At 47.5% G+C, this 26,827-nt stretch overlaps 1 protein-coding gene across 7 annotated transcripts in view; it reads right to left on the reverse strand.

Annotated features, from left to right (window-relative positions):
- The window catches only part of Pfkp (phosphofructokinase, platelet), a 69,187-nt gene that overhangs the window by 16,916 nt on the left and 25,444 nt on the right, over positions 1–26,827 (reverse strand). For 3 of the 7 annotated variants that reach the window (XR_001780793.2, NM_001291071.1, XM_006516487.4), the window contains exons 4-15: positions 25,118–25,307; positions 24,097–24,262; positions 22,731–22,775; positions 22,386–22,494; positions 17,915–18,010; positions 8,847–8,939; positions 8,167–8,292; positions 6,610–6,674; positions 6,290–6,359; positions 5,924–6,070; positions 3,807–3,877; positions 1,950–2,037 (exon numbers count right to left, since the gene is read on the reverse strand). Coding sequence is in view for 3 of the 7 variants with exons in the window: in NM_001291071.1 (NP_001278000.1) it covers positions 1,950–2,037; positions 3,807–3,877; positions 5,924–6,070; positions 6,290–6,359; positions 6,610–6,674; positions 8,167–8,292; positions 8,847–8,939; positions 17,915–18,010; positions 22,386–22,494; positions 22,731–22,775; positions 24,097–24,262; positions 25,118–25,307 (1,266 nt within the window). In the remaining 4 variants the exon portion in view is untranslated. Of the gene's footprint in view, positions 1–1,069; positions 1,252–1,949; positions 2,038–3,806; positions 3,878–5,923; positions 6,071–6,289; positions 6,360–6,609; positions 6,675–8,166; positions 8,293–8,846; positions 8,940–17,914; positions 18,011–22,385; positions 22,495–22,730; positions 22,776–24,096; positions 24,263–25,117; positions 25,308–26,827 lie in introns of all 7 variants that reach the window. The other 4 variants (XR_001780791.2, NM_019703.4, XR_001780792.2 and 1 more) reach the window with 2 other exon arrangements.

A 26,827-nucleotide genomic window follows, 5' to 3' on the forward strand; every position in this document is an offset into this window, starting at 1 on the left:
CTTCTTTCCATTGACAAAGGGCGAAAGATCCACCAAGAGCCGGAACCCATCAACCACAACAGCAGAAGCAATAATGGCAGTTGTCAAATAGCACATGCAACAGCCGGGAGACGTTAGAGATTGGGAATAGACAAAGCTGACACCAGGCACTTAGGTTTCAGTAAGCCGAGGGAAGAATAGTTCCGCCATTCAGAAAAGCAAGAAATCAGCGCTAAGCGTTACTTACCACTGTGAGCTTTTTTGTAAAAGCGTTGGGGCTTTTATTTACCGTACTAGAAATGAGTTTGGTGTCAGGAGCTTAAGACAAAACAAAATCCTAACAAAATTATGTATAAGAATTATGTCTTCCAGGGAAAATAACTCAAGGGTTACTGAAAAACTTTAGAATTCTGACTTAGTAATCTTAAACTCCATAAGAATTAACAAGTATAATTTACAAATGTAACACTAAAATGTATGTGTATATTTTGTTACTACTTTTTTTGGAAAAAGAAAAATAATAAGAAAGCATCAATATTTTTGACACAATTTAAGATTACCGATTTATAAAAAGGAAAAATAATGGTAACAACCATAGCCAAAAACCTAGTGAAGTGCCCATAGTTTGTTCACGGAATATCATTATTAAATATTCAGTTCAATATCTATAGTCAACATCAAGTAGATGATGTTGGACAAAGGATTTAAGTGCGATAAGAGGCAATAGGCTGAAGGAAAATTACATCCGGCCAAAACTTAAAAACCCTGCAATTAGCTGAGGATCTGATCAGAAAACACCGTGGTCCAGCACTGCTTGAGCTAGGATGGGCTGTCACTCCACAGGTCTTGGTAATGGAGTCAAGTCATGCGAGCAGCAACACAGAAGAACCCATGAGAAAAACTGGGGTGGGGGCAATTAAATTAAGCATTTTCAGAATCCAAAAGGAAGTTTTAAAATGTACTTTCTTGAAATAAAAATATTTAGGTATCCAATTGGTAAAAGGCTATTTCTAGTACACTGGTAGATAAAAGGATCCCGGCCTCGGGTTAGCGTCAGTGGCACCTGCTTTGCTGGCACACCCACACTTACGTCTGTGATAGTGTTCAGAGCTGTGTCTGCCCCGATGCTGAAATCGGAACCCGGCACATTGTTGGAGACAGTAGCAGGAACCATAACCATGGGGACACAGAACGCCTCATGTTTCTCCCGGGCAGCTGCCAGCTCTAGGAGTCCTAGGTAGGCCTGTCAGATAAGTCTGTGTGATTGCAAGGCTAGGGGAGGGAGAGAGGGACGTGAACAGCGTGTGGCCAGGAGCGAGCAAGCACGGGGAGTACACAGTGCACGGGGTACACGGTGAGGAGAGCAGGTACCACTAGAAGAACCAACACAGAATTGTTACGAGCAGAGACAAGGACAAGCAGCTTTCTGGGAGTCAAGGGGAGAAGTGGTATTAGCATACAGGACTACGATTAACTCTCTCTTAATTTTGAATCTGGTTTTGTGAAGTTCTTATCTTTCTTTTGGTAAATTCTCTACGATTTCTATGACTTTCGTCCCCATCGAGTAGGATGTAATTAAGGACTACATAAATCCAATATAATATATGACGTTTAAAAAAAAAAAGTCCGAAGAGAAACATTAACCATATAACCTCCTTCCTTTCAAAATCAGCAGTATATCTCAAATGGCAAATATTGGATTATATCTACAGATTGATAACAAATGAGAAAACATCAAAAGGAGTTTCAGCAGAATAGACAATTTACTGGTTTAATTTATCAGAATTGAGCTAGTCTTGTGCTACATCTTGCTACCCTGCTATTCTGTGTTTCAGGACAATGGGTTTGTGTATTAAAACCCCACTTCCTGAGGAGTAGACATTAAAATGGGGTATATGTGATGCAAACATAGGGCTACCAATCACACCTCCAGAACGAACAAGCAGGGAGACAGACACACAATAACGTACCTCAAATCCTCCAATGATCAGAAGGGCATTGATACTATGGGAATGCATCTGCTCTGCGATCTTCTCCAAGTACTTTCCAGGTAGGGTGCTGAAGACAGACAGACAGACAGAACAAGAGGTGAGAGTACACCCACAAGCTGCCAAACTTCTTGGAATTCATTCTTCCCACCACTGGGGTCTCTTCTCCCACCTTCCACCCATATCTCAGTTCTGTAGCATGAAAAGTGCTGTTGGCAGTGGGGCTACTTTTTTGTGCCTCCATGGCTGACAGCACCAGTAGAGTCCTGGAAAATGATTGCTTAAGGAAGCACTGGCAAGGTATGATGTCCCAAAAGAGCATTTCTCAAAGGTAGGTGGACAGGGAACCTAGCTCAATGGTTGCTCTAAGTTCAATCCATAGCACTGTAATAGATTAAAATGAGCAGGGACACAAACAGAAACAGAGCCATCCAGAAGAATGACGTGGCCGTGGACACCTGAAATTCCAACGTCCACTGAGTTGAAGAGCAGCCTGGGCTACAGAATGTCCTTTCTCATAAAGGCCAAAAAGAATTGTGCTGGCTCATGAGAAAAAGAAAATACGTATTAGCTTACAGTTACTCAGTGTAATCATTTACTCTTAGAAATTTCCATTTTCCTAATTACATGCCTTTGGATATATGCACATGTATATATGTGTGTATGTATATGTTTTACAATGTATTTAATATATTTATGTGTGTATAAGTAATATATATATTAAATAATACAATATTAAGTATATAGAAATTATATGCAATACACACACATTCCACACTGCTCAGAGCAATGCCCAGGTTGCCTTCCATAAAGCATACATGGGCCTGCAGCTGGGCTGACTCTCTGCAGAGGCTAGGGAGTCTGTCTGTCTACATAATCACCAGTCTACAGAGGCTTTGCCACCAAAGCACCAACACCATGGCACAGAGAAGCAATCTAGAAGCCTGGGGAAGCCACCCTGGGGAATCCCCATCTGTCTATCTGGCACTACAAGCCATGATACTGAAACAAGCAGAAAAGTTGATTTGATTCTTCTCAGACATTAGCCACAGTGACATAAGAGCCCAAAACCCTAAAAATTGCTTCCCTTCCATATGACAGATGCAAGGTACAGTAGTGGCTGGTGTTGATTCTTGCATCCTGGAAATCACCAAACCTCTGAAACGGTAAACCAGCCCCAATTAAATGTCCACTTTTATAAAAGTTGCTGTGGTAACCGTGTCTTTCCAAGGAAATGGAAACCTTTGTAACCATCGTTCATTCTTACGGCCAGAGAGACAAAAGCTTTTCACATATTGTTTTGCTCTTCAAACAGATAGAAATGGGGAATTAATGGGGAGAAAGGGCCACAAAGTACTGAACTTCTGTTTAAGTGTGGGGGACTAAACCTGAGGCCTCAGGGCTGCTAGGCAAATACTCTAACCACTGAGCTACATGTCCACACTACTCTCCCCTCGCTTTCCTAGCACTGAGGTTCATTCTCAGCTCCCTCAAATACAGCTGAGGTTCCTGGGACAATGGCAGGCAGCTGTCCCTGCTACATTAGGAATTCATTACAGAAAAAACAGAATATATCTACATGCAGCCACTCTCTCTCGAATGTTCCTCTCCCTCTTTGTTAAGAGCTGTAGGATCACTAAGGAGTGAGGGGCACTTGCTGCTCTTGCAGGGGACCAGGTTTTGGTTCCCAGAACCCACATGGCAGCTCACAACCACCTTTTAGTTCCAGCCCCAGGTGATCCAATTACCTCTCATGTAGTGTACAGACATACATACAGGCAAAACACCCATACACATAAAATGAAAATAAAATAAAAGGAGTTAAAATTTTAAATTTACCGTTTTGTCCCAAGAATGGACCCTCCTTGTCCAGTCCAGCCTCCGACATCTGCCCAGCCGATTTCTTTGATCTAACGTTCAAGCACACAGTCAGACAGCTGCACTGCGGAAGGAAAGACTCTGAAAACAGCTTAGGGCTCTCTCTGTATGCTCACAGGCTGCGCGCCCACAGAGACGGGTAAGGCTGCAAGTCGGGTTCCACACTAGTGCTGACTCAGCCAAGCTATGACATGCCCTTCCAAGGTTAAGCAAAATACTAGCCTCAGGAAGAGTGCTCCTTCCCTGTCTGCAGGGGACACCCACCCCCTAACTCTAGACATGTGTCCTGGGTAGACACTTTAGCTGGCCAGAATCTCTCTCTAGTAAAGAAAATAAAAAAGAATACCATGTTTTAAAACTTGGCAATGGTTAAAATAATTTTTGCAAAAAAAGACAAAGAAGAGAATAAAGGGAGAAACACAAATACAGCTTTGCTAAGTAGATGAAGTTTAATCAACTGGAGGGCGATTCCCACGCTAGGTCAGGTGTGGCTTAGTTACAGAGCAGAACATGCTGGGCCAGAAATCCAGGTCACAAGCTTCTGGTCATGTGAAGTTTGGTGAACTTCTTACTATCTATGGATCCTGGTGGCATCTTTAGGAAAGTTATAGACATCCCCCAACCTGGCATCTCCAACTTCAGCTCCCTAGAGTTCCCGGAGAACTGGCACAGGCTCCATATTTTTGACTCTATAAATTCCATTTCTAGACCTTTCATTTGGTCAACTGAAACACAATAGACTATGCCTAGCTTTTGTGTCATCAGCACATACATCGTGAACAAACTATATTGTCTTTATTGCCTCAGAATGGAGCCTGATCCTTGAAGGCATGTCATTGTCCCCACAGCTGCCTCTGACACTTCTTGCTGTAAAATGTTTGGACAGTCCACCTACTCTGCCTGCTTCCTGCCTCCACTAGGCACTGGAAAGAAGATGTACCAGCATGTGCTAGCCCCTCCTTAAGAGCCTTCCCTCTTACTTAGTCAGAGAATCAAATCCCTACAGATAACCTGGCTCTTGCTTTGTTCTCCCCTTCTGATTCCTTCCTATATTCCTCCCTACCCTGGCTCTTATTATCCTAAAACATGGGCAGATCCAACCCCAAAGTCTTTGTATTATATCATCTGCCTGGAATGAACCAATGTCCTCTCTTGGTCCCCACTTACCCTATTAGTGGGAGATCGGCTTCCCATGAGCACCTGTTACATGCAACTCATGCAGAGCCCCCAGGGCCTGTGGCCTCTTGTAAAAATTGTCCCAGCTTGTTTCACTTTCTTATAAATAAGCAACATGGCTTGTTAGTACAGTCTTACTCTTGTCACCTCCAAAATATAAAGTCAGCAGAGGTGGGGCTTTTAGTCTGTTTTGCTCACATGTGTAATTCCACAGGGTTACAAACTGACCAAGGTACTGGCCAGATATAGTAGAAAGTACGGCAGCTCTGGGTTCCAAGTACAGACACATCCTGTTTCAAATGCGCCATCATAAGAACTGTCACAAGTGAGCCAATATTTCTACTCCTCACGTCTCTCGTAAGAAAAAGATGGTGATAAGACCTTAGACGTAGTGTGAGGTCAAACGGATTAATATATCCGAATCAAAGGATTAATATATGCGAATCACATGCGACAAAAGGAAAACAGTGACTGCTGCAGACCTCTGTTGGCCAATTGCTGCTCTTCTCTCAGTGCTGGGGCTAGGACCCAGAGCATTATAGTACTTTTTTTTTTTAAGAATTAGAGTTGCTTTTTTTAAGGTTTTATTTCGCTGGTTTGTATGACATGCACTTTGTCATCTGAACTTAACACAATAGCCTGTGAGGGGAGCATCATTGGCTTACTGTGCCTTTGGGCCTTTTGAGAAAATCTGAAAATACAGGACACCCTGAGCTGTATGTAATGGCTAAGAACTTAACTTAGGGCAGGGTTCCTAAGTGGAAGGTAACCCTTAACACTCAAATCAGTATTTGGTATAGTCCCACCACCAAGAATCGTGATTTAGTAGGTGCTGTGAGGGGAGGGTGGCCTCCCCAAATACAATAACATTTTAACATCCCTAGGACTCCTGGGAGACTCACTTGGCCATTGGCGAATCCTTCAAAGCCGTCATAGATTGCAAACATCTTGTGGCCGTCTGCAATCCCGACTCGAACAGCAGAGCGCACGGCTGCATTCATTCCGGCAGCAGGTGCCCCTACATTGATGACGGCTACATTGCAGTTGCTCTGAAAAGAGAACAGGGTAGTGCCAAGTCATCAGATGGGCACAAGCCCCCATCTGTTGCACATTTATAAGAGGTCATACTATGCCATGTTTTGCAGGCGGTGACCATGTCAGGATCACAAAGGAGAGGTGAAGATAATTTCCAGGGACCCACACTGGGGGGGGGGGGGTTACCTAGGCCACTCAGGAGACTGGGTCATTGATGGAAGCTGGCTACCTACCTTGACAATCTTCTCATCAGGCAGTTTAATGGCAAGACGCTTATAGGTGTTCAGGTTTCCCTCAAAACGCCTAAAGAAAAGATGGCATTGTGGTTTTAGTTATGTGCGGTTTGTGAGATGCCTCTAGGGGCCAGAAGAGGGCCTCCGAGTCCAGCAATTCTGAGGTCAGGCATATGGGTTCTGGGAACTGAACTTGGGTTGTGCTTGTAACTGTTGAGCTTCAGCTCTGGACTCTTAAATTTGTATATTAAGACTAAGTCTCAATGAGCAAACAAGGACCTAAATTTCTAGTAATTAGAGTTTTATTCCTGATAACTCACCTTCCTCGGAGTTTCACGGCTTCCTTAAATCTTCTTTCATCCATTGCCTTCTGTACATCCTGGGTCTTAGAAAAAAAACAAAAACCAAGAATGAATGAAGCCTTCAGTGCTCTGCAGCTGGACCTTCAATCTGACCCCACTGGGTTGTCAGTGGCCGCCAAGTTGACAGCTAACTCGGCTGTGAGGTTAGAGCCCCCAAAGAAGAGGAGGTGACTCCTGCTGCTCGTGGATGGCCACAAGATCATAAAGATGACTTCCACAAAGGCAAAGTTCATGGCAATGGGTCTCTTAAGAAAGTATCTGATTATTCCACAGTCTAGCTCAGGTAAGGAAAACATAGCTAAGTAGCTCATCACCTCACTGAAGACTGCAGAACTTAAGGATGCTTCATGGTGGCTGAGAGGAACAGGGATTAAAGGCAGCCTCTGTGGCTGGTTATTAATGAAACCTCTGTGTGATGGTTTGAATATCCAGGCAAGATAACAGCACAAGTTGTTGTTATCCAGACAAACCTACTTTTCCGCAGTAAACTCACAAGGGATGAGCAGGAAGCTCCAAGGAAAAGAAACACACGTGGTTCAGGGTTCTAACCGTCTTAAGCCTATCACCTCTCATACAGTTTTGGACACGTCCCTTGTCCTTCTCTCCCCAAGGATACACAGGAACACACATTCATCTTTGTACACACAGCCACACATAGCCACACATATGTATGTATACTGACTGTACTCCTATTGGCTTCTGGGAATTAAGGTATTTTCAGCAAGTCCCTAGTCTGTCTGTCTCTATCTCTGTCTCTGTCTCTGTCTCGCTCTCTCTCTGTCTGTCTCTCTCTGTGTGTGTGTGTGTGTGTGTGCGCGTGTGTGTGTGTGTGTGTGTGTGTTATTAAAAGAATATGTGACAGGGTCATTCAATAGCCTAAATATTACAACTTTTCATGAAAAAATAACTCAGGGAAATAAAAGTTAATAGCATTTTCTAATGAAGCAAACCCCACTGTCACCTCATCTACTCAAAAACTGAGTGGAAAAGTAGAATCCATTTTTCTTTCATCTCTCAGTAGACACTTCCGTCTACTGAGTGGGGCTATCTCAACCTTATTGGAATCTGTTCCCCAATACCCTCACGGATCAGAATGTCCTCGGGGACAAAAGGGCAGGAAGTAACACTGGAGGATGGTAGGCCTGTCATGCCTACAGCACCAGTTCTAGGCAGGACCATTTTCCTGCACTTGGTCTTGCTGCTTCTGGTGTGCAGGCACTGCACGGGCCATCTGTGACGATAGGTGTCAACAGTCAGAGATTCTTAAGGGTTTTCCAGTTCTTAGCGGAGAAGGCTCATGACCTACAGGCAAGCCACAGGGAAGCTTTCACACACTGTCCGAGGACACAGGAAGTCTGCTGCCATTGTCCAGTGGGTATCATTCTGTCCTCCAAAAGGCCACTTTAACCCAGTGCTCACTGAGTCTGAAGCAGTCCACACAAAGTGGAGCAACCACCCACTTGTTCCCACAGGTGGTCCATCCAATGTCCGTGGTGACCCAGCACCTGAGCTCACCATTTGCACACACTCCATCAGTGGCAGGCGCACTGCTTGGTTTCCTCTTAGTGACACGACACAGGCTGGGGTCTCGGGGGTAGCTTCCAGCAAGGCAATGACAGCCTCCACTCCCATACGGCTGGCCTGCAAATGATAATTGCAACCACTAAGAGATAGCCAACTCCTCATTCTATGCACAAGAGACACCATGTGCATAGCCGGAGACCACCCCAGATTTCACACTCTGCCTGCTTTCTATGCTGTAAAGCAATGATTCAGTAAGGGGCTATCCTGTTCTGCCATGGATATCCCCACTCATCTCTGTAACAGCAAGATTATAACTCTAGTAAGAACTGCCAGGCAATATGAGAATTTAGGGTTTGGACTCAGGATGCCTGCTGTCCTCTTGGGTTAGTTTCTGGAAGCTTGCACTTGGGATACCACGTTCCTACATCCTGGGTTTTACTCTCCTGGCACCCATGTCTTCCACATCAGTAGCCAAACTGGCTTCCCACATCAGCTGTGACCTCAGCCCAGGAAATCAATCTACGTCAGAAAGTCTCAAAGGACGTTTAAATAAGGACATGGGCCACTAGCATCTCCAGAGATGAGCCCTCTGGTCAGCTTCCACAATAAACGAGTGCTTCTAAACATCTTTTGAAGGGGCCGAATGTCTAGTAATTTCAATCACCACTTACCAAAATCCTGTCAAATGCAGATGGGGTCCCTCCTCGTTGGACATGCCCAAGGATGGTGACCCGGGTGTCAAATCCCAAATTCTTCACTACAAGCTATGGAGAAAATGTCCATCAGAAAACATACATCTGAACAGGCCTCACTGAGGCTATACCAGCCTCATAAGGCCCTGATACTGAGCAGAGGGCCCTCCAGTCTGCCTTCAGAGCTATACCAGCCTCATAAGGTCCTGATACTGAGCAGAGGGCCCTCCAGTCTGCCTTCAGAGCTATACCAGCCTCATAAGGCCCTGATACTGAGCAGAGGGCCCTCCAGTCTGCCTTCAGAGCTATACCAGCCTCATAAGGCCCTGATACTGAGCAGAGGGCCCTCCAGTCTGCCTTCAGAGCTATACCAGCCTCATAAGGCCCTGATACTGAGCAGAGGGCCCTCCAGTCTGCCTTCAGAGCTATACCAGCCTCATAAGGCCCTGATACTGAGCAGAGGGCCCTCCAGTCTGCCTTCAGAGCTATACCAGCCTCATAAGGCCCTGATACTGAGCAGAGGGCCCTCCAGTCTGCCTTCAGAGCTATACCAGCCTCATAAGGTCCTGATACTGAGCAGAGGGCCCTCCAGTCTGCCTTCAGAGCTATACCAGCCTCATAAGGCCCCGATACTGAGCAGAGGGCCCTCCAGTCTGCCTTCAGAGCTATACCAGTCTCATAAGGCCCTGATACTGAGCAGAGGGCCCTCCAGTCTGCCTTCAGAGCTATACCAGCCTCATAAGGCCCTTATACTGAGCAGAGGGCCCTCCAGTCTGCCTTCAGAGCTATACCAGCCTCATAAGGCCCTGATACTGAGCAGAGGGCCCTCCAGTCTGCCTTCAGAGCTATACCACCCTCATAAGGTCCTGATACTGAGCAGAGGGCCCTCCAGTCTGCCTTCAGAGCTATACCAGCCTCATAAGGCCCCGATACTGAGCAGAGGGCCCTCCAGTCTGCCTTCAGAGCTATACCAGCCTCATAAGGTCCCGATATTGAGCAGAGGGCCCTCCAGTCTGCCTTCAGAGCTATACCAGCTTCATAAGGCCCTGATACTGAGCAGAGGGCCCTCCAGTCTGCCTTCAGAGCTATACCAGCCTCATAAGGCCCTGATACTGAGCAGAGGGCCCTCCAGTCTGCCTTCAGAGCTATACCAGCCTCATAAGGCCCTGATACTGAGCAGAGGGCCCTCCAGTCTGCCTTCAGAGCTATACCAGCCTCATAAGGTCCTGATACTGAGCAGAGGACCCTCCAGTCTGCCTTCAGAGCTATACCAGCCTCATAAGGCCCTGATACTGAGCAGAGGGCCCTCCAGTCTGCCTTCAGAGCTACACCAGCCTCATAAGGCCCCGATACTGAGCAGAGGGCCCTCCAGTCTGCCTTCAGAGCTATACCAGCCTCATAAGGTCCTGATACTGAGCAGAGGGCCCTCCAGTCTGCCTTCAGAGCTATACCAGCCTCATAAGGCCCCGATACTGAGCAGAGGGCCCTCCAGTCTGCCTTCAGAGCTATACCAGCCTCATAAGGCCCCGATACTGAGCAGAGGGCCCTCCAGTCTGCCTTCAGAGCTATACCAGCCTCATAAGGCCCCGATACTGAGCAGAGGGCCCTCCAGTCTGCCTTCAGAGCTATACCAGCCTCATAAGGCCCTGATACTGAGCAGAGGGCCCTCCAGTCTGCCTTCAGAGCTATACCAGCCTCATAAGGTCCTGATACTGAGCAGAGGACCCTCCAGTCTGCCTTCAGAGCTATACCAGCCTCATAAGGCCCTGATACTGAGCAGAGGGCCCTCCAGTCTGCCTTCAGAGCTATACCAGCCTCATAAGGTCCTGATACTGAGCAGAGGACCCTCCAGTCTGCCTTCAGAGCTATACCAGGCTCATAAGGCCCTGATACTGAGCAGAGGGCCCTCCAGTCTGCCTTCAGAGCTATACCACCCTCATAAGGTCCTGATACTGAGCAGAGGGCCCTCCAGTCTGCCTTCAGAGCTATACCAGCCTCATAAGGCCCTGATACTGAGCAGAGGGCCCTCCAGTCTGCCTTCAGAGCTATACCAGCCTCATAAGGTCCCGATATTGAGCAGAGGGCCCTCCAGTCTGCCTTCAGAGCTATACCAGCCTCATAAGGCCCTGATACTGAGCAGAGGGCCCTCCAGTCTGCCTTCAGAGCTATACCAGCCTCATAAGGCCCTGATACTGAGCAGAGGGCCCTCCAGTCTGCCTTCAGAGCTATACCAGCCTCATAAGGCCCTGATACTGAGCAGAGGGCCCTCCAGTCTGCCTTCAGAGCTATACCAGCCTCATAAGGTCCTGATACTGAGCAGAGGACCCTCCAGTCTGCCTTCAGAGCTATACCAGCCTCATAAGGCCCTGATACTGAGCAGAGGGCCCTCCAGTCTGCCTTCAGAGCTACACCAGCCTCATAAGGCCCCGATACTGAGCAGAGGGCCCTCCAGTCTGCCTTCAGAGCTATACCAGCCTCATAAGGTCCTGATACTGAGCAGAGGGCCCTCCAGTCTGCCTTCAGAGCTATACCAGCCTCATAAGGCCCCGATACTGAGCAGAGGGCCCTCCAGTCTGCCTTCAGAGCTATACCAGCCTCATAAGGCCCCGATACTGAGCAGAGGGCCCTCCAGTCTGCCTTCAGAGCTATACCAGCCTCATAAGGCCCCGATACTGAGCAGAGGGCCCTCCAGTCTGCCTTCAGAGCTATACCAGCCTCATAAGGTCCTGATACTGAGCAGAGGGCCCTCCAGTCTGCCTTCAGAGCTATACCAGCCTCATAAGGTCCTGATACTGAGCAGAGGGCCCTCCAGTCTGCCTTCAGAGCTATACCAGCCTCATAAGGTCCTGATACTGAGCAGAGGGCCCTCCAGTCTGCCTTCAGAGCTATACCAGCCTCATAAGGCCCTGATACTGAGCAGAGGGCCCTCCAGTCTGCCTTCAGAGCTATACCAGCCTCATAAGGCCCTGATACTGAGCAGAGGGCCCTCCAGTCTGCCTTCAGAGCTATACCAGCCTCATAAGGCCCTGATACTGAGCAGAGGGCCCTCCAGTCTGCCTTCAGAGCTATACCAGCCTCATAAGGCCCCGATACTGAGCAGAGGGCCCTCCAGTCTGCCTTCAGAGCTATACCAGCCTCATAAGGCCCCGATACTGAGCAGAGGGCCCTCCAGTCTGCCTTCAGAGCTATACCAGCCTCATAAGGCCCTGATACTGAGCAGAGGGCCCTCCAGTCTGCCTTCAGAGCTATACCAGCCTCATAAGGTCCCGATATTGAGCAGAGGGCCCTCCAGTCTGCCTTCAGAGCTATACCAGCCTCATAAGGCCCTGATACTGAGCAGAGGGCCCTCCAGTCTGCCTTCAGAGCTATACCAGCCTCATAAGGCCCTGATACTGAGCAGAGGGCCCTCCAGTCTGCCTTCAGAGCTATACTAGCCTCATAAGGCCCTGATACTGAGCAGAGGGCCCTCCAGTCTGCCTTCAGAGCTATACCAGCCTCATAAGGTCCTGATACTGAGCAGAGGACCCTCCAGTCTGCCTTCAGAGCTATACCAGCCTCATAAGGCCCTGATACTGAGCAGAGGGCCCTCCAGTCTGCCTTCAGAGCTATACCAGCCTCATAAGGTCCTGATACTGAGCAGAGGACCCTCCAGTCTGCCTTCAGAGCTATACCAGCCTCATAAGGCCCTGATACTGAGCAGAGGGCCCTCCAGTCTGCCTTCAGAGCTATACCACCCTCATAAGGTCCTGATACTGAGCAGAGGGCCCTCCAGTCTGCCTTCAGAGCTATACCAGCCTCATAAGGCCCTGATACTGAGCAGAGGGCCCTCCAGTCTGCCTTCAGAGCTATACCAGCCTCATAAGGCCCCGATACTGAGCAGAGGGCCCTCCAGTCTGCCTTCAGAGCTATACCAGCCTCATAAGGTCCCGATATTGAGCAGAGGGCCCTCCAGTCTGCCTTCAGAGCTATACCAGCCTCATAAGGCCCTGATACTGAGCAGAGGGCCCTCCAGTCTGCCTTCAGAGCTATACCAGCCTCATAAGGCCCTGATACTGAGCAGAGGGCCCTCCAGTCTGCCTTCAGAGCTATACCAGCCTCATAAGGCCCTGATACTGAGCAGAGGGCCCTCCAGTCTGCCTTCAGAGCTATACCACCCTCATAAGGTCCTGATACTGAGCAGAGGGCCCTCCAGTCTGCCTTCAGAGCTATACCAGCCTCATAAGGTCCTGATACTGAGCAGAGGACCCTCCAGTCTGCCTTCAGAGCTATACCAGCCTCATAAGGCCCTGATACTGAGCAGAGGGCCCTCCAGTCTGCCTTCAGAGCTACACCAGCCTCATAAGGTCCTGATAGTGAGCAGAGGGCCCTCCAGTCTGCCTTCAGAGCTATACCAGCCTCATAAGGCCCCGATACTGAGCAGAGGGCCCTCCAGTCTGCCTTCAGAGCTATACCAGCCTCATAAGGTCCTGATACTGAGCAGAGGGCCCTCCAGTCTGCCTTCAGAGCTATACCAGCCTCATAAGGCCCCGATACTGAGCAGAGGGCCCTCCAGTCTGCCTTCAGAGCTATACCAGCCTCATAAGGCCCCGATACTGAGCAGAGGGCCCTCCAGTCTGCCTTCAGAGCTATACCAGCCTCATAAGGCCCCGATACTGAGCAGAGGGCCCTCCAGTCTGCCTTCAGAGCTATACCAGCCTCATAAGGCCCTGATACTGAGCAGAGGGCCCTCCAGTCTGCCTTCAGAGCTATACCAGCCTCATAAGGTCCCGATATTGAGCAGAGGGCCCTCCAGTCTGCCTTCAGAGCTATACCAGCCTCATAAGGCCCTGATACTGAGCAGAGGGCCCTCCAGTCTGCCTTCAGAGCTATACCAGCCTCATAAGGCCCTGATACTGAGCAGAGGGCCCTCCAGTCTGCCTTCAGAGCTATACTAGCCTCATAAGGCCCTGATACTGAGCAGAGGGCCCTCCAGTCTGCCTTCAGAGCTATACCAGCCTCATAAGGTCCTGATACTGAGCAGAGGACCCTCCAGTCTGCCTTCAGAGCTATACCAGCCTCATAAGGCCCTGATACTGAGCAGAGGGCCCTCCAGTCTGCCTTCAGAGCTATACCAGCCTCATAAGGTCCTGATACTGAGCAGAGGACCCTCCAGTCTGCCTTCAGAGCTATACCAGCCTCATAAGGCCCTGATACTGAGCAGAGGGCCCTCCAGTCTGCCTTCAGAGCTATACCAGCCTCATAAGGCCCTGATACTGAGCAGAGGGCCCTCCAGTCTGCCTTCAGAGCTATACCAGCCTCATAAGGTCCCGATATTGAGCAGAGGGCCCTCCAGTCTGCCTTCAGAGCTATACCAGCCTCATAAGGCCCTGATACTGAGCAGAGGGCCCTCCAGTCTGCCTTCAGAGCTATACCAGCCTCATAAGGCCCTGATACTGAGCAGAGGGCCCTCCAGTCTGCCTTCAGAGCTATACTAGCCTCATAAGGCCCTGATACTGAGCAGAGGGCCCTCCAGTCTGCCTTCAGAGCTATACCAGCCTCATAAGGTCCTGATACTGAGCAGAGGACCCTCCAGTCTGCCTTCAGAGCTATACCAGCCTCATAAGGCCCTGATACTGAGCAGAGGGCCCTCCAGTCTGCCTTCAGAGCTATACCAGCCTCATAAGGTCCTGATACTGAGCAGAGGACCCTCCAGTCTGCCTTCAGAGCTATACCAGCCTCATAAGGCCCTGATACTGAGCAGAGGGCCCTCCAGTCTGCCTTCAGAGCTATACCACCCTCATAAGGTCCTGATACTGAGCAGAGGGCCCTCCAGTCTGCCTTCAGAGCTATACCAGCCTCATAAGGCCCTGATACTGAGCAGAGGGCCCTCCAGTCTGCCTTCAGAGCTATACCAGCCTCATAAGGCCCCGATACTGAGCAGAGGGCCCTCCAGTCTGCCTTCAGAGCTATACCAGCCTCATAAGGTCCCGATATTGAGCAGAGGGCCCTCCAGTCTGCCTTCAGAGCTATACCAGCCTCATAAGGCCCTGATACTGAGCAGAGGGCCCTCCAGTCTGCCTTCAGAGCTATACCAGCCTCATAAGGCCCTGATACTGAGCAGAGGGCCCTCCAGTCTGCCTTCAGAGCTATACCAGCCTCATAAGGCCCTGATACTGAGCAGAGGGCCCTCCAGTCTGCCTTCAGAGCTATACCAGCCTCATAAGGCCCTGATAGTGAGCAGAGGGCCCTCCAGTCTGCCTTCAGAGCTATACCAGCCTCATAAGGTCCTGATACTGAGCAGAGGACCCTCCAGTCTGCCTTCAGAGCTATACCAGCCTCATAAGGCCCTGATACTGAGCAGAGGGCCCTCCAGTCTGCCTTCAGAGCTACACCAGCCTCATAAGGTCCTGATAGTGAGCAGAGGGCCCTCCAGTCTGCCTTCAGAGCTATACCAGCCTCATAAGGCCCCGATACTGAGCAGAGGGCCCTCCAGTCTGCCTTCAGAGCTATACCAGCCTCATAAGGCCCCGATACTGAGCAGAGGGCCCTCCAGTCTGCCTTCAGAGCTATACCAGCCTCATAAGGCCCTGATACTGAGCAGAGGGCCCTCCAGTCTGCCTTCAGAGCTATACCAGCCTCATAAGGCCCTGATAGTGAGCAGAGGGCCCTCCAGTCTGCCTTCAGAGCTATACCAGCCTCATAAGGTCCTGATACTGAGCAGAGGACCCTCCAGTCTGCCTTCAGAGCTATACCAGCCTCATAAGGCCCTGATACTGAGCAGAGGGCCCTCCAGTCTGCCTTCAGAGCTACACCAGCCTCATAAGGTCCTGATAGTGAGCAGAGGGCCCTCCAGTCTGCCTTCAGAGCTATACCAGCCTCATAAGGCCCTGATACTGAGCAGAGGGCCGTCCAGTCTGCCTTCAGAGCTATACCAGCCTCATAAGGTCCTGATACTGAGCAGAGGGCCCTCCAGTCTGCCTTCAGAGCTATACCAGTCTCATAAGGCCCTGATACTGAGCAGAGGGCCCTCCAGTCTGCCTTCAGAGCTATACCAGCCTCATAAGGTCCTGATACTGAGCAGAGGGCCCTCCAGGCTGCCTTCAGAGCTATACCAGCCTCATAAGGCCCTGATACTGAGCAGAGGGCCCTCCAGTCTGCCTTCAGAGCTATACCACCCTCATAAGGTCCTGATACTGAGCAGAGGGCCCTCCAGTCTGCCTTCAGAGCTATACCAGCCTCATAAGGTCCTGATACTGAGCAGAGGGCCCTCCAGTCTGCCTTCAGAGCTATAAACGTTAAAACTGATCGGGACTTCATTTCTCCTGTGGGAATAGCTACCTTCAAACCTAAAATCTATTTTTCCAAAAAAAAAAAAAAAAAATGCTTTCATTGTCAAGTAGAAGCTTTTTGGTATTGCTGCTATTTGTTTTGATTTGGCTTTAGGTTACTGGAAACAGTGTAACATAGACCAGGTTGGTCTTGAATTTATAATCCTCCTGTGTCAGCATCCTGAGTTTGGAGGTTATACACAGGAACCACCACACCCTCAGACTACTAAAGATAAAATCTTTATCGTCTTGTTTTGTTTTGTTTTGTTTTGTTTTGTTTTGTTTTGTTTTGTTTTGTTTCAAGACAGGGTTTCTCTGTATAGCCCTGGCTGTCCTAGAACTCACTCTGTAGACCAGGCTGGCATCGAACTCAGAAATCCACCAGCCTCTGCCTCCTGAGTGCTGGGATTAAAGGCGTGCGCCACCAGGCCCGGTGATCTCTATCTTCTAGCAAGCAGATAAAAGTAAGTAACACTGACTTTGCTACAGAAATGCTATTTCAAGTAGTTGTATTATTTATATTACCATTATCTCCCTTCATGATGCACAGCTCTGCTCTGAAGAGAAGAACCCAGAAAACCCAGCCCTATGCCAACAGCAATGCTGGCTGGTGATCTACAGAGTCTCTGAATCTCCTTGGGACTACCTGATCCCCGGTATATATAATAGTGTCACTTATACCCATCCGTGCACATTTCTTGGTCCAATGTTGGTAGAGTTCATCTGAATTTTATTTTACAGAGAAAGAAAACCTCTGCCCTGCTTTTATAAAGACATATCAGTAACTACTGTTAATTATCTTTCACTGGCTCCGGTTGATGAATTCATGCTGAGGTGCAGATCTGGTGCTGGAGTCATTAATAAGTAAACTTGGCTCATTAAATAACCATAACTAAACAATGATAAGGAAATCAGCTTGTAGAGCTATGGGTGTGGCTCAATGGTAAAGCACTTGCCAGGCACATGGGCTCCTGGGTTCTAATCCTCAGCACTGCAAGAGACGATGAACAAGGCATTGTACGATTGTATGGTAGTTACACTTTAAATACTAACAATTTTGAGGAGGGGCAAGACAATGGCCAGTTTGAGGCGAGCACAGGCTACTTAGCAAGAAGAAGAAAAAAAGTCAAAAAATAAACCTTGTAAAACTAAATTAGTAATGTCTGTGGGTCCTGACTCAGGGCTGAAACCACACAGCCTAGCTGCTGCTTTGTGATTTCCTCAGCCATTCTGCAATCCTGGTGAACACAGCAGAGTCCTGTAGAGACTGGTCAGTGTAAGTCAGAAGGAGTAGCAGAGTAGCCTGCCAGACCCTGCCCTACCTCAGGGCTGTGAGGAGGCAGTGACTCATTGCCAAGTAGGCAGTTTTATTGGTGAGAATGTCATTCAGTTGATGTTCCAGGTTAGAAGGAAGGCAGAGGGGAAACTGGGCATCCATCGCCTTGTCTATTGTTCCAAATAGAGAGGCCCTCAGAATGTGCTGGCTGCCAAGTAGTCAACATTCCTTACCTTCTGTGCAGAGCTTGCTTAACAGACGGTCCTTTCTAACACAAGAACATCCTTATCCCCCCAACTGTCTCACGTCTATTGGTAGTCACAGCACTGTAAGGACCATTAAAGGCAAGACATAAGAAATGCTGGCTGTAAGATGCTGCTAAGCTTCAGATTCCCAGTGCTTTGAAACTCTAAGTTCAATTCCTGTCAGCCATGCTGACAACTCATACGTCCATCTTGGCTTACCTCCTTGATTTTCTCAGAGGTGATTGGCTTATTTTGCATGTCGATTGCTCCTTCAGACACAATGATGATATTCAGCCTCTTTTTTCGGGCTCGGTTCTAAGGAGACAGAAAATTAAGATGCCTAAAATTGGTAATCGTTTTTTTTAATGACAGCAAATCCAGGGGAATGTGTCCTAACCATTGCCTAACTTGGGAATATGTCTCAGTAACCACAAAGGCAGGTGAAAGGTGCCTTTGCAAGATTTCAGAGGGTTTGTAGGCTAGGTGACATTACAAGCACATATGAGCCCTTGGTTCCAGTTAGCCTGGGCTAAAGTATGGTGTATAGACATGTGGATTATAGTGAGCCCCACAACAGCAAGCGAACACAGGCTGGACTCTCCCAGTTTAGCCTACAGAACCACGTTGCCTGTTCCCTTTGTGCTAGAGCTCTTTCCAGTCTCACATGGACCTCCCTTGACTCCTACGCATAAGGTCAACAACCCACCCCACCTCATGTTAGATAATACTGCACACAGGCCTGGGTAGCAGGCAGGTAGGCAATGGATAAGAATTCGAGAAAAGATACAGGAAAGGCCTATGCATAGATGGCTTTTCACCAGCCCATAGAACCATTGGTTGAGTATATGAGAGATGGAGCCCAGTGAAAGAAGATGAGGTACCTGGCAAAGTAGATATTATGACCCCATCCCCTCTCTTCATTTCCCCCATTGTTTTTCTATTTCTGGCCCCTATGAGGTAAATAGACATCCTCTGTACTGTAACCCTGTCATGATTCATGGTGTCATCACAGGTTTGACTAACCGTGGGCCAAGACCTCTAAGATCATGAGCCAAAAATCAATGTTTCCTTGACCTTAGCTCAGATGTTTACCACAGAAATCGAAAAGACATACAGCCCATGCAAAGGATCTGAAATGAACACAGTTACCTTGATTTGCCAATTCACACACTGGCACCCTGTCTTATGTACTTATACCCTGGTACAAACTGCCTTATATAAACTACAACAGTCACTCAAGGATACGATTAGCCTAAGGGTGCCTGGCAACCATATTATGGTGTAGGTTAGCTCCATGGATTTTCTTCCTATAAAATCCCAAACAAAATACTGTCCATTGGAAAAAGGTCAGTATGATGGTCTGAATAATAATGGCCCTCAATGTATTTGAATTCTTGGCCCCTAGGGAGTGGCACTTGCTGGAAGTATGGCCTTGCTGGAGGAAGGGTGTCACTGTGGGGGGTGGGCTTTGAGGTCTTACATATGCTCAAGCTACATCCAGTACAGCTCACGGTCTCCTTCTGCTGCCTGGAGATCAAGATGTAGAACTCTCAGTTTCTTCTCTAGCACCATGTCTACCTATATGCTACCATGTTTCCCACCATCTTAATGGACTAAACCTCTGAAACTGTAAGCCAGCCCTAACTAGATATTTTTTCTTTGTAAGGGTTGCCATGATCATGGAATGCCTTCACAGGAATAGAAACCCTACGACAGTCAGTGATATGTGTGGGGCCCTGGCCATGCCTGAAGGGATAGCAAGAAGTAATATGCTGATATAGATCAGAGGTACACAGATAATCAGGGTCATAAAGATTTGTTCTTGGTTATGACAGCTAGGAAACGTGCTTTGAAAAATGTGTACAATGTGAAGAATGAAGAATTTGAAGAATAAGAAACACTGTCTTACAAGCATAAGGGTATGAGAAGTACTGGGTAATTACCTTAGCATTCCTTGATTGAGTACTAGAAATACAGTATCCATAAATATGGGGTGGCTAAATCGGTGTGCTTCAGCCACAAAGCACAGTATTCTGAAGGGGTTAAAAGACAATGGAATCTGTGGCCAATAGTAACGGCCTTTGCTGCTTGTAAAGTACTTGCCCTTACAAACACAAGAAGCTGAATTTGATTGCCAGAACTATGCTTTTTAAGAAAGGATATAAAGGCATCATGGGCAAGTGAAAGCTTAAAGCTGGGTAAGTCAAGATAGGAGGTGGTGCCCTGAGACTCACCGATCAGAAATTGTCTCCAAAGGAGAAAAAAGGTAGACAGTGCCTAAAGAAAAACACCCAAAGGCGTTCCCTTCCTTGCTAATTGAGGTAAGATGGCTATGCCTACTGTGGGCAGTGATACCCCTGTGCAGGTTGGTTGGCCTGGCCTGCATGAGAAAGGTAACTGAACACAATCCAAACCATCCCTCAGTGGTTTTTGTCTCAATTCCTGGCTCCGGCTTCCCGCCTTAGCCTTTAGCCCTAGGTTCTCTAGGTGATGGACTATAAGCTAAAATAAACCCTTCTCTCCCCAAGTTCATTTTGGTCAGGGATTTATTACAGCAACAGAGAAACAAACTACAATTCCTTCATACGCATGTGTATGTATACACACATGAACATAGATGCATGGACGCATGCACATATAAACAGTAGAATCCTCAGTGCATTTAAAAAGGAAGATATGTACCATGGCCCTACCACTTAATGGGTGCCTCAAGTTTACTGTCTAGACTGAATTAATTGATCTACTAACCTTCACAAAATCACTAAGGAATATAATTTTCCCATGTAAGAGAGGACAGAGAAAGGTGACATTATGTGATCAAAGTCGTTTTCATGGTGGTACAGCCAATGTCTACCTTCAAGGAATTCTGTAACCTTGCAACAGATTTTTTCTTTTTCTTTTTTTTTTAAGATTCATTTATTTATTTCATGTATGTGAGTATACTGTCGCTGTCTTCAGACACACCAGAAGAGGGCATCAGATCCCCATTACAGATGGTTGTGAGCCACCATATGGTTTCTGGGAATTGAACTCAAGACCTCTGGAAGAGCAGTAATTGCTCTTAACTGCTGAGCTGTCTCTCCAGCCCCGATTTTTTTTTTTCTTAAGCTAGTTAGTCTTCCAAAATATTGGGGGAACTTCTTACAGCACTGTATTGGTGGCCAGTAAAAAACAACAACAACAACAACAAAAAAACAGAAACAAAGGTTGCAAAACGTTCTGTCCTAACTCAGCCAAATCCTGGAGGCTAGGAAGGCATGTGTCGTAGTCTTGTCCTACCTCACAGCACAGTGTACAAAGTGTAGAATCTTAGAATGGTTTTTAGATGGGATTACACGAAGAAGTAGCCTTTAATCAATCTAAAGTGAGTATCTAGACACCGAATGACCATAAAGACTGACAGTACACTTCCCGTCAGCCAAGCCTAACAGTTATCCCTATCCTTGAATCATTGTCCATGGATGTGTGGTCTGTGACAATGTGACTGTGCCATCAGGCTGCAGGCAAGTCAGCAAGAAGACATAAGAGCACTACACATGACTTCCCACTGAAGTGACATCCTGTGTGGTGGTAATCTCGTCTTCTGGGTCATACACAAGTCCTAGGAAATGGGACTACTACATATCATCTCAAGGGGTCAGGTGTAGACAGCCTGTCTTAATTAGACACCTGAGGATATTGCTAATGTCCCACAGGTCAGCACCAAAGCTAAGGAAACTCCCTCCCAGAGGGAGGGCCATTTTGGTCATCCACCACTATCACTAGCTTATGTCAAGTTAAGATGTTGAGCCTCCAAAGGAAGCTAGGATTTTCTCACTGTTATATAACTTTAACCACTAGCCTATTTGGTTCATGATGTGAATGTTTTTCCTACTTTGAGATGGTGACTTGAAAGCAACATTTCATTGCCCACACATATGCAGCCTTTTTTTTTTTTTTTTTTTTTTTCTGGCTCTAAATAAAATTGGTCTGGGATATAATGGTTACATAATTTTCTTGTAGATCAGTTATAAAGATTGCTTCAAAAATAAAGGAGAGAAAAGTAACCTACGCATGAAGATCTTTGCCCGAAAGCTAAGCCCAGTCTTAAAGAGGCCAATCCATACTGCCTTATGCCTTCACAGGGGAATATCCGCCCCGCCCTAACAAGCAACTATGCTTTCAAAGACAACATATAACAAACTCCTGACAGAGGAAGAGAGGAACATGGATCGAAATAATTAGGGAACAAAAGAGCCTAAAGTCCCCACACAATGAGGAAAGGAATGTCATAACACCTCACACCTTATTTGGGGGCTGGGGCGGGGGGAGGCAAGATTTAAAAACAAAAGGCCGACACATGTCTGTCTGAGTCCTGTGATGACTCAAATAGCAACCAAGAGTTTTCTCTGTAATCCTGACTTCATTTAACCACCATGATCTCATCTCATGGCACACAAGCCATTTAGAAGCAGAACTACTGTTTTGGGTGGGAGGCATCAGTGGTTCCAGCTGTCTCTGCATGGCAACATCAGCCTACACTGGCAGATCCTTGCCAACAGGCTTGGCCTTGTTTGTTTTTTCTTTTGTTTTGTTTGATTTGGTTTTCTATAAGCAAGTTATCGAGTATTTAAAGGAGCCATCCTGCTGGCCCACCCCCAAAAGGCCTTGTGGATCCTTACTCTAGCAACATAGCCAAATTGCCAGTTACCTCTGAGAGTTTGAGGCACATATTTTCCTCCCAATCTTCCTCAGGTGGAGACTCCGGAAGGAACACCCAGTCGGCACCGCAAGTCAAGGCGCTCACCAAGGCCAAGTAACTGTAGGGACAAAAAGTAATAAATACACAGGAAGGAAGGAAGGAACCTGCTTGCAAGGCTCCACTTATGTACCACTTATGACCAGAGACAACCTTTGACAGCTATAGCTCTTGATATCCCACAGGGGCTCTTCTGGGTCCTTTGAGACTGCCCCCTGTTGCAACATAAGGTGCAGAGCACTCATGTGGACTCCACTAAGGTTCATTCCTACCAGGACGGTGTCAGCAGATACCTACCCACAGTGTCTCCCCATCACCTCCAGGACGAAGGTCCTCTGGTGGCTGGAAAAGGGGTAAAAGGGCACATGTTACCACTCACAGCGAGAAAAGTATGCTCGCAGCCCAGAGACAGAAAGCCTGCTTCTCAGCTCTGGCTGACACCAAGCTGCCAAAAGTTGCTAAGCTGACTCGTTTTCTACAAAAAGCAAGCTCTACTCTCTGGAAGGGTTTCAGAACTAAGGAATAATGGGGCTTCAATAGTAACTGCATTTGGCGGGGTGCTGATTTTTGAAACATGCTCTCATATGCCCCACGGCTGACCTTGAACTCTGTGTAGCCAAGGGTATGTAACCTGGAACTTCTGGTTCTTCTGCCTCTGCATCCAGTTGCTAGGACTACAGGCATCTGTCACCATCTCCCACTTATAGGGTACTGGAAATTGAACCTGGGCTTCCTGCATGCTAGGCGAGCACTATGCAGCTAAACTATACCCTCGGTATTGCTTCTACCTGCATATTTTACAACACCCTTCACTTGTTTCCTAAGACTACACTATACTTTTAAGGTGCTTTCCTGGGCCCCTTTCTAAAAGGCATCTACTCTGAACTCAGTTGAATACGTCTTCTGAAAGCTAAGGGTTAGCCGGGATCACATCCAAGACCTGAGAACTTGAGAGGCCACAAACTTGGGAGTCTAGAAACAGCCAGTCTCATCTCCAGAGGGGAAAATAAAGCCCCTCAGCCTGGCTGTGCCCAGTAAGCACACAAGTGTGACTGCTACAAAACAGCTCCATCAACACACAATGACTGTCATTCCTTGCAGTTGAAAGAGTCAAATGCTCTGAGCTGACCTTCCAGAGTCACAGAGCTCAATGGACACAGGCAGCTAAAAACTAGGCATGATACACAAAAGGGACCCACGAAGGCCCAGCTGCCCTCAAAAACACCTGTTCCAATGCTTCAAGCTTCAAGCTAACCACTGACACAGTGAAAGGTGCCTGTCAGGCTTACTATTTCACTTGATTTTCAGGGAAAGGCTTTTGGGAATTCTGTGGTACTCTAGAAAGTTGTCGGCCATGCATCCTTGTGGGCCTAAATCACTGCAGATAAACTGTTAACGTTCTACTCACAGTCTACTCACTGAGACCTTGGAATCTCAATGGTGACACTAGGATGTCTCACTCCACTAACAACTATGCTACTAAGTCACTCTCTCTTTGTCATTCCATGAGATAACCTTTGGGGGACTCTAGATAATTATTTTGTTTCCTTGTGTTTTCTAGTTTTTCTCCCATAAGCACATTTAGAATACTACTAACATGGGATCTGCTGAGTGTTTCTGGAACCAGCAGTAATAGCCTGTTGGTGTCCTTAAGTCCTTTTACCTCTGAGCAGTGGTCATGATGGCATCAACAACTTCAATAATTCGGTGCAGGGCTGAATCTGTACCAATGGTCATGTCTGTGCCACAGAAGTCATTGTCAATGGAGCCCACCATACCCACCACGTTGAGGTAGGAATACTTCTGCACTGTGTCGTTATCGATATCACCTGTATGGGAGACAAGAAGCACACCTCGGATCCAGGAGGAGACATGGCAAGGTCTCTTGCTGATGACATTTGATACAGAATTGGAATTATAATCAAAAGAGCTTTAAAGAGACAGGGCCAAGAGTTCACATAGAATCCTCAGACATCCTAAATAATACCAAAAGAAATTTAAATTAAGAGAGAGAGAATGCAGATCAGCAACTTTTAATTAAACTCTTATAACATATAGATTTAGAGACATCCTAGCTTATCAGCAGAAATACAACATGATGGCTAGAAATATGGATGCTGGCATCCAAGGACCAGTATGCCCAAAGATGACGGTTACAGCAGCCTGGCTTCCCCTACGACCTGGGACTCTTCTCTTAGATGGGGGTGTACATGATTACTGTCATGAGGGTTTTACAGGCCTCTCTAGGAAAGGGGGCATTTCCTAGCACACAGTAGGGCTTACTGTCATTTCTGTTCTTATTTAAACTGTGTGGTACCAGATGATAGGAGGCAAAACAACAGCCACAATTTGGCTATGACTAAAAATGAAGCTGGAACTGGTGATACACACTTTGAAGGCCAAACTGGCAGGAGGCAGGTACAGGTAGATCTATGAGTTCACATGCCAGGCTGGTCAGTACAGTGAGACCACATCTCAGAAACTAAAACGAAATTTTAAAAAATGGCTCAAAAGTATGTATGTCCATGTCAGCTATAAATAAAATAACTGTCGTCCCCCCCTCCCCCTTAAAGAAGGCACAATGTGTTACTTCCGAAGCTCTTAAAAAGCACCAACAGAGAAACCTGAGGCCGACTACTCAGAGCAAGGCACTAACAAGGGTGGAAACAGAAAGAGAAACCTACCATTCCGAGCCAGCTCTTCCAGAAGTCCGCTCCACTCCTTTCGGAAGAGGTTGGCTCCCGTGAGACTTCCGTCCCCGCCGATCACGCACAGATTGGTTATGCCCAAGCGCGCCAAGTTACAGGCAGCTTTCAGGCGCCCTTCACGGCTTCGAAAGGCTTTGCAGCGCGCACTACCGATGATGGTCCCACCCTGGAAAGGACATAAATCACGCTCACTGACAGTAAGTCAGGTGGATCGGCACAGGCAGTGAACCATGATACCTGTAGAACTTTCCACGGGGTTTCCTCATTTTCATCTCAGTTTCCTACCTTTAGTGGAAGTCCCTAAAGGAACACACTAGCCTGATACCCGTGAAAGATGGATGGTAGCATCCACTGAATGGAAAGAACAAGTGTGTACAGGGTCACTGCAGCCTCCCAGCTTCTTGGGGTCAAAACTGTCCTGACAAGAGATGAACTGGCACTCCACTGGGCATCAGCCATGACCTGTAGCACAAACTTGTCCTGCCTTCAGATGATGGCCTGGCTCTCCCATGAGTCAGATCTTTGAACAATCTGAAAGGTGTGTAATTTTGGTGACTTCACTTAAAAGCATAGTCCCAGTGTAGTTGTCCTCATGAAGGGTCCAGACTATATCAAAGAATGAGAGTTCACCTGTGCCTCTCGGTAAACCTGTCATTTCTGTTGTGTCACACAAGGGACGGCATCAGCTACAAGTCACCACTAGTTCCTCTAGCATTTTATGAAAGCTGCATCTTAAGAAAGCTTAAGTTCCATACCCAAGCTTCCAGGAGAGAGAAAGAAGTGATTTTCTATACAGCTTTTCAAATAGTTAAGATCTTAGCCCAGTGCCGGTGGCGCACGCCTTTAATTCCAGCGCTTGGGAGGCAGATGCAGGAGGATTTCTGAATTGAAGGCCAGCCTGGTCTACAGAGTGAGTTTCAGGACAGCCAGGGCTACACAGAGGAACCCTGTCTTGAACCTTCCTTCCTACCCCTTCCCCAAAAGTTAAGATTTTAGAACAATGAGGTTCCTTTAAACAAACAACGAATCAGTTTAGAAGAGTTGAGTCCATTCCCGAGACAACTGCTTCTGACTCGTGCGGTTTCCAGGCTGAACCATGCTACAGGCAGAGTCTCAATGCAGATGGCTCACTAGAAACCCATTCTCCTCCTTGCATGCTAGAATTCATATGTCTAAAGCTCATTTATAAAGCTGTCAAAATTTACAGTTTTCCATGAAAATTACCACCATGTTATTGAGTGAAACCTTAGTTAGAAATTACTAATAAAGATGAAGTCAACGCAACACCTACACTGATGCTGGGTTAGTGCCATTGCTAAGTGGGATGGGCCACATGCAACTGGACATGACAGAGGCGGGCCAGGGGTGGCAAGAGCCAAGTCCAGAGCAGAGCTGAGCCTGTTCTCTGAACCATCTGATAAAGACCAGTCAGAAGAGCATGGTACTGTTACAACTGGGAGTGGAAGGGAAACCCACGGACTCCAGAGTTGAATAGATACAGTGGGCAGCCTCAGGATGAAAACTATGGACAACCAACTTACAGATGCCATTCATAGATTTACACACACACACACACACACACACACACACACACACACACCCTCTCAACCGAGCAGTGTTTCCTATTTTCCTATCTCAATCACAACAGCAGGATGGGGATGTTCTGTGTTTAACAGAGTGCTTGTC

Source organism: Mus musculus, chromosome 13, assembly GCF_000001635.26.
Source record: "Mus musculus strain C57BL/6J chromosome 13, GRCm38.p6 C57BL/6J".
Classification (NCBI taxonomy): domain Eukaryota; kingdom Metazoa; phylum Chordata; class Mammalia; order Rodentia; family Muridae; genus Mus; species Mus musculus.